We start from the raw sequence: 7,576 nt of genomic DNA on the forward strand, positions 1-7,576 counted from the left end.
CGCACAGTTAGACAAGACGGTTGCCATTAGAAGATGTCTGCCATGGGACACGGACCGTCTTCTCTGAACCATCCAAACGGATTACAGGCTATTACTCTCTCAGCTGAAACTCTCTCTCTCTCTCTCTCTCTCTCTCTCTCTCTCTCTCTCTCTTTCCCTCTCTCTCTCTCACTCTTCCCTGCATTGTGCGTTGCGTTGTGCGTTACATAGCCGTGGAGCATCGTCGCGTTATATTCGATTTTATATACAGTGTAGTAGATTCTTGCTGCTCTCTCACGCAGTGTCAACACGGCAAATTCCGTATCCCTTTTAAAGCTTAGATTCCCCGCATCGTCGCGTTTATGTGCGAGGTACGCGCGGTTCGACCAAATACGAGCATACGATATGCACACCTTCCTTGTACAACGCAGACCATTGTTATCTGTGTCGGTACCGGCTCTGATCAATTGAGCGGACCGGTTAAAAAAAACTACCCAGTCGTCATCCGGTTGGGTCTAGGTAAAATTGCTAGGTTTGTCGTGCGTTATCGGACAGTGGAAATAGCTGTAGGTGTGATGTGTAGCCAGGATTCGCCCACCACCGGAGATCGTCGTCGTTTCCTCTCGAATCTATTGTTAGACGACATTGCTATTTATTTCTGCAGCATCGTGCTCATGTTTAGAATGTTACACCCGTGTTTGGTTCTTGTATTGTAGTCAGTGGTGTGCGTTAGGGTTAACGCACAGTTGGAATACCAACGGGCCGGTTTTATTGCTTGTGTGTTCACCGCACACGACACCTGGAAGATTGCGAATGAGTAAAAGCGAACGCTGTGGTGCATTATTAGTACACCAATAAATTGTGCTATAGAAATTTGTATAATCTGGTGCTATTCTGGGATCCTACAATAGTGTTGCCAGATTACAGAACATTTCTATGGCACAATTTATAATTATTGGTCTACATTAATGTCCGATGAAGTTGTGGCTCCACCCGTGTAGTCCCTACATGTAGCGGTAGCGAAGGCTAATTAGGTTGGGATAATTACGATGAAAGCTGATAATGAGCTAATCTATATTGGTCGTAATGTGACACCACTATAAATGCATCTTATAACGTAACGTTATCTCACTAAAATTTAACTTATGATGACGAGTGCTTATAGCAAGTGAATGACGGCATGGACCGTACGGAAATCTACGCATGCGCAGCACACCAGGCTTTTGTTTGTATGCTTGATATGCGACTCGAGCGCAGAACGTTTCAATAATAAAACTATGGTAAATAAATAAATGTTATTTACTACCAAAAGTCTTCATGTTTGTGCACTCGCTATCGCATATTAATTCCACGTGAAAGCCGTTCGAATTATCCTCTGCAACACACAATCCCACCGCATGCACGTCGCTGTGCACAAACTCACAAAAAAACACCGAACACTATGTCAATTTAGATCGCAGGCGGGCATGTAAGCGGCATTTACGTGGAATTATCATGCGATAGCGAGTGCAGCAAACACGAAGACCTCGGTAGTAAATACAATTCGTGCTGATTTTTACTAATTTTATCATTTTAACATTGGAAACACCCCGAGGAGTGCGTGTCGCGTCAGAGCAAATAGTTTTCGTATCTTCATTGTGTAGCAACAGGAATTATCGCTTGCAACTCCCGGTTGGCTTATACCAAAACACAATAATGAAGTGAAATGCGATGATGTCGATGGTCGTTTGGCAGTTGAATGTTGTCTTTAAGGCGGGAAAGCATGTAACGTTCACGTCGAGTCTTCTTCTATATTCGCCTACCATTCGCGTTGGCAGACGTGGTAGTCGTAGTGATGCTGCTGGGGCAGAGGTGAGCGAGGGACCACTCTTCCTGTCTCTCAGAAATGCGCCGCATGATCCTATCTGCTTCTCAAGAGTCAATAATAGGGATATTATTTACTACTGGTCTTGAGTCCACCGTTACCGTGTTGGTTCTTGTTTACTAGTTGTTCGCGACCAGCATTATTATCGGTCGTATATTGCTCACAAGGCGTCGCCACCTCTGCATGTATTCAATATGTACATACATTATGTGCATTTATGGCCAAATATTATAATTATGTGAGCGATCGGTGTTCATGCAATCGTATATTGTCGTGCATTGATTTATGTGAATGTATTCCCAGCAGTCCAGAGGGCAGCTAGTATTAGTTAGTTCTAGTTACTATGACCTTCGCTGCCCTTCACTGCATTACAGCGGGGGTCAGAGAAACTAGAGCTATGACATTATAGCTATTGTTTCGTGTCGTACGTGCGCGCGTTTGTATGTATACCCACATTTTATAGGTTCAGCAATAGGTTCGCGGGTTGGGAGCTGGAAATGATGATACGATTCAGAAAGCCAGTGACACCACTCTGTACGCATTTCGTAAGAATCTCGCAAGCGCCTTTATCTCTCCGCCGCATTTTTTATTGTTATCATTATTATTATAATTATTATTATTATACAAGCTGCAATTATGTATAAGCGTCTACAATCAGCATAATAAAGAAATGATCCACTTTCGTATCAAGTATGAATTTTTGTTCTTGATATCTATGAACATTCACCATGACGGATGCTAAAAGTTCTGTCAGCATGACTTTTCTTTATAAAAAGCTATTACGTTGTATGTTCTATGCCGAGTAGGCGCGTGTGGAAAAACATATCTTTATTCCCATTGCTGCCTCGAGATGGCGCCACTTCCCACATGGCGCTCACCGGATGTCCTTCCGACAGACTGGAAGTTGCAACGTCCACCCCCCCTCCCCAGTCTGTTTCCGTCATTCTGTATGTTGGCACAACGAAGTAGAAAACACGTGTCTCTCATTCATTTCTGCATCCGCGATGTATGCACTAGCAAGGCCCATAGCAAGGGCCCTACCGTCGTTCATGGGGCGGGGCGATTAGTCACGCCATCTAGTGCTGTGCTGTAGCATGCCTGGCAACGCCTGCCGTTGCTATAGCGACGTCTCCATGATGCTCAGATCCTTCAGCTTCGCTTGCAGCACCTCGAACTTGGTGCGGTCCCTCGGTATCTCCTTCCAACATCCGAGCATTAAGTTGTACGCCTCCACGGGACATTTATCCGGCTTCATCAGCAGTCCTCCGCGGGTCAGGTACACCACGACCTCGTTGTCGCCGCGGTAGCTGTACGGTTTGTTGCCGTAACTGAACATCTCCCATAGCAACACGCCGAACGCCCAGATGTCGCTGTAGCGCGTAAAGATGTTGGCCTTGATCGACTCTGGCGCCATCCAGCGGATCGGGAGCGATCGCCGCAACATCTGCAACAAGACAAGAGGCGATCGTTATGTCGTTGTGATCTCCGAATCGTGTGAGTCCGCGTAGCTTGGGCCTACGCACAGAGCACATATACGCACGCACGCACACACACACACACAAACACCCGCACGCACGCACATGCACACTCACACACACACACACACACACACACACACACACACACACACACACACACACGCACACGCACACGCACACGCACACGCACACGCACACGACACACGCACACGCACACACACGCACACACACAGATACATTGTAAAAACAGATCAAGGATCGCTAAAGCAGACTGGTTTACAGGATACTTACTTTTGAGCAACTTATCTAGAGTATGGCGTTTACAGACTATATGAAAATCACTGACGATAGCATGAAGACTTATTTGGATTGTGTTATATGAACAAATGATAAGTATAAATCTCTAACTTTATCAATTATTGTTATGAGCGATTCAAATTCTATATCTAAGGAAGCTCGGAGAATCAATTATAGTTTCGTTGTACGAATTTCAATAAAATATTAAAACCATAGGCTACTAATTAACAAGGATTCGTTCTTGAATTATCTATGGCTGCATTACACTTACCTTCACGTAGTCTCCTGGGTAGAGCTCCTTAGATAGCCCAAGATCTGATACCTTCACTTGCATATCCATGCCAACCAGACAGTTCCTGGCTGCCAGATCCTTATGGACGAACCTAATTTCCACAGATACGACAACGTTAGTAGGGTATTAGAAATATCATCATCACAATTCACTTCCTAGTAGGAAGATTTCTAAAGAAAATCGAGACTTGCATTTTTATATATAGAGGCATGTAATACATAATTAACATTTCACGTGCATTAAATCCTGTATAAATAACTGTATAACGCAAGACGTGTACGAATACGGACGCAGGAGTCGAACCTAACACCAATACGGGTTCTTAAAATACGGGTTTTGCGACGCAGCATCCAGGGGGCGCGCTCATCGCGCTCAGACGTATATCAGGTCAGTTGTCAGTTGTGTTAAAGTCAAAGTCCGAGTCAGAGCTCAGAGGTCAATTGTGTTAAAGTCAGAGGCCAGTTGTGTTAAAATCAGAGTCAGAGCTCAGAGGTCAGTTGTGTTAAAGTCCGAGTCAGAGCTCAGAGGTCAACTCCTATATCTCAGCATATCATGTAATCCTAGTGTTATTCTAGCAGCAATAGCCAGAAGTGAGTGTAGTAGTAGTCAGCAGTAGTAGTACCTAGTAGTAGTAGTAGTAGTTAGTGAGGGTAGTAGTAGTAGTAATAGTATAGTAGGCAGGGCAGCAGCAGCAAAGCAGCAACAGTAAGTTAGTGTCAGATAGCAGGCAGGCAGCAAATAGTAGTAGCAGCAGTAGTAGTAGTAGTAAGCAGGCGGTATAAGTAGTAGTAGTAGGAGTAAGCCGCAGCAGAAGCAGTAGGCAGCATAGTACTGTAGTCAGCAAATGTAGTATCTAGCAGTCATGCGGGTAGTGCCAATAGGCAGCAAATAGCAGCAGGAACAACATCCACAGCAAGCAGTCAGCAATTAGAGTAGCAGCAGCCAGCAGTCAGGGCAGCAGCAGCAGCATACAACAAGCAGCAAATAACAGCGAGAGCAGGCAGCAAGCAATCAACACAAACAGCAGCAACAAGCAGCAGCAGCGAGCAGAGCAGCAAACAGCCGCGTTAAAAACGCTGACAATGTAGCGCGATTGCTTAGGTCCGCAGTTGTTTATCATGAACAGACGAAGCCGCCGTTGTTTTTCGCAGCTGACAACCTCCAGATCCCCCTGAATTCGGAACAGATTCGAAGCAGTCTCGCACACGTGCCAGACTGAGGAACAGTATCTCGCTGACCAGTGCTTCCACGTCTCTTCACTTCCACAGCTCGGCGAACCGAGCGAGATGGTCAAGAGAAAAGCGCGTCGCTCAACGTCCGTCAACAGAGACCTGCACGCATTAAATTCATCGTAATCTGTACACAAGGTACGAGAAGGAATTGATGTGTGTATGTAATTCTCATAACCTCTAACAGTATTCTGTTAATGATTACGCGCAGTGGTACTATATCAGAAGGATTAGGAACCAAGGGTAAATTGATTAAAATTCAGTGCAACATGAATGATTTAATTTACTGACACACTCTTACTAACAACACACACACACCGACACACACACATTACCGCGCGACCCACCCACACACCATACCCCCACCACCCACACCACACACATCATTCACACACAGCACAAAGGATATACACACACACACACACACAACACACACACATCACACACACATTCAGTATTTAACATACGATTATTTGCCCCGCGCCTCAGGTCGCTTCGGTACGCTCTATTCATGGCGGAGCTGGACAGCCACATCGACACCGACTCCGGTGCGTGTCGTGCATGGTGAGGAATTCTGCGCCGGAACTAGCCAGCCAGTACATCGCCGCCTAACGCACGAGCCGGCAGGCGACGAACATCGGCGGACTGTCGCTATCTCCAGAACGAGTGCAACGGCTTCGTCGGCAATCGTACGCGACCGCGAACTCCGTCCAATAGCGTCTTACTAGTTCCTCGAGTGTGGGCGACCTGAAGAGCTTTCGTGTACAGCAACATGCGGAAGCACGCGCAGGGGGTTCTTATTCAGGGTCGAAAGCCGCGAACACTGATCTCGCGCACGCTCTTAAGAAGGCTGGATTGTTCGGATACGCCGAAATGGCGCGCGCCTGTCCCGCTGACGACCAACGATATCGTGTACCATGTGCAATGCTAGGTGGCTGGAGGACATTGCCTAACCTGTCCCGACGTTCAATTGGGTTGGGCGTAGTAGAGGTCGGGCAGCGGTATATCTTCCTCCTCTCCACGCTCGCGACTGTACAACACAACTATACCTCTGAGCTTCTGACGCGCGGACTTTAACACAACTAACCTCTGAAACTCTGACGCCGCTGACTTAACCACAAACTGACCTCTGACTCTGACGTCGAACTTTAACACAAAACTGACCTCTAGCTCTGATCCGCTGACTTTAACACACTGACCTCTGACTTTAACAGTGTCAAGCTGGAACCTGCTGACCTCTGACCGCTGATTTTATACTCAACTGACATCTCTGAGCTCTTGAACTCGGACTTTAACACATACGACCGCTGAGACTTCTGACTCGACTTTACCAGTCAAACTGACCGGCTGAGCTCTGTACTCGGAACTTTAACACAACTGACCTATGAGCCTCTGGACCGTGACTTTTAAACACAACTGACCATCTGATCTTTAACACAACTGGCGAATCTTATGAGCTCTGACGCGCTGACTTTAACACAACTGACCTCTGACTTGAACAATTGACAAAAACTGGACAGCTCTGAGCTCTTGACCTCTGACTTTAACACGAGAACTGACCTCTGAGCTCTGACATCGGACTTTAAGCCAGCTAACTGAACGCTCTGAGCTCTGACTCTGACTTTAAACAAGCAAACTGATTACCTATGATGGCCTGGACCTGCTGAATTAAACACAACTGACCTCTGAAGCCTGACTCGGACTTGAACACAACTGACGCTCTGATGCTCTGACTCGGCTGACTTATAAAACACAACTGACCTCATGTACTTTAAGCACATACTACCTCTTGACCGTCTGCACTGCTGATTTTAACACCAAACTGACTCCGTGAGCTCTGACTCGGACTTTTAAACACACATCTGACCGCTGAGCTCCTGACTCTGAATTAACCCAACTGACCCTGAGCTCTGACTTCGAAACTTTAACACAACTGACGCTATGAGCTGCTGACCCGGTGACATTTTAACAACAAACTGACCTCTTGACTTTAAAACACACCCTGACTTTATGAGCTCTGAACGTGCGGCTGACTTTAACACATACTGACGTGCTCTGACTTTAACACAACTTGAGCTCTGAGCTCTGACCTCTGACTTTATAAGCTATCAACTGACCTCTGAGCTCTGACTCGGACTTTAATACACAACTTGACCTCTGAGCTCTGACTCTGACTTTTAACACAGACTACCTATGAGCTCTGACCGCTGATTTTATAATACACATACTGACGCTCTGAGCTCTGACTCGTGAACTTGAAACATCAACTGAACCTTCTGAATCTGACATCGGACTTGAACACATATCTAGACTCTCGTGAGCTTCTGACATCGGACTTTAAACAACAACTGACCTCATGAGCTCTGACCTCGGAATTTCTAAACAGCAAACTGACCCTGAGCTTCTGACTCGGACTTGAACTACAATCTCTAAACTT

General features: G+C 46.2%; 1 protein-coding gene across 1 annotated transcript; it reads right to left on the reverse strand.

Moving 5' to 3' along the window:
* Positions 1-2,389: 2,389 nt before the first annotated feature.
* On the reverse strand, positions 2,390-7,103 carry LOC106812804 (insulin-like growth factor 1 receptor). Its single transcript, XM_014816778.1, has 6 exons — positions 7,042-7,103; positions 6,627-6,756; positions 6,227-6,384; positions 5,149-5,241; positions 3,890-4,001; positions 2,390-3,287 (listed from the first exon to the last, which is right to left on the reverse strand). The coding sequence occupies exons 1-6, from the start codon at positions 7,101-7,103 to the stop codon at positions 2,961-2,963; spliced, it is 882 nt and encodes a 293-aa protein (XP_014672264.1). The 3' UTR covers positions 2,390-2,960.
* Positions 7,104-7,576: the final 473 nt, after the last annotated feature.

This window comes from Priapulus caudatus, unplaced genomic scaffold, assembly GCF_000485595.1.
Source record: "Priapulus caudatus unplaced genomic scaffold, Priapulus_caudatus-5.0.1 Scaffold689, whole genome shotgun sequence".
Taxonomy (NCBI): domain Eukaryota; kingdom Metazoa; phylum Priapulida; class Priapulimorpha; order Priapulimorphida; family Priapulidae; genus Priapulus; species Priapulus caudatus.

Coding starts and splice junctions, on each gene's coding strand:
- LOC106812804 (XM_014816778.1), bottom strand. CDS start 7,103: ATGTCACCGGGTCAGCAGCTCATAGCGTCAGTTGTGTTAAAGTTTCGA. Junction 5,242..6,226: donor GCGGCGTCAGAGTTTCAGAG/GTTAGTTGTGTT, acceptor TAATGCGTGCAG/GTCTCTGTTGACGGACGTTG. Junction 4,002..5,148: donor GAAGAGACGTGGAAGCACTG/GTCAGCGAGATA, acceptor TGTGGAAATTAG/GTTCGTCCATAAGGATCTGG.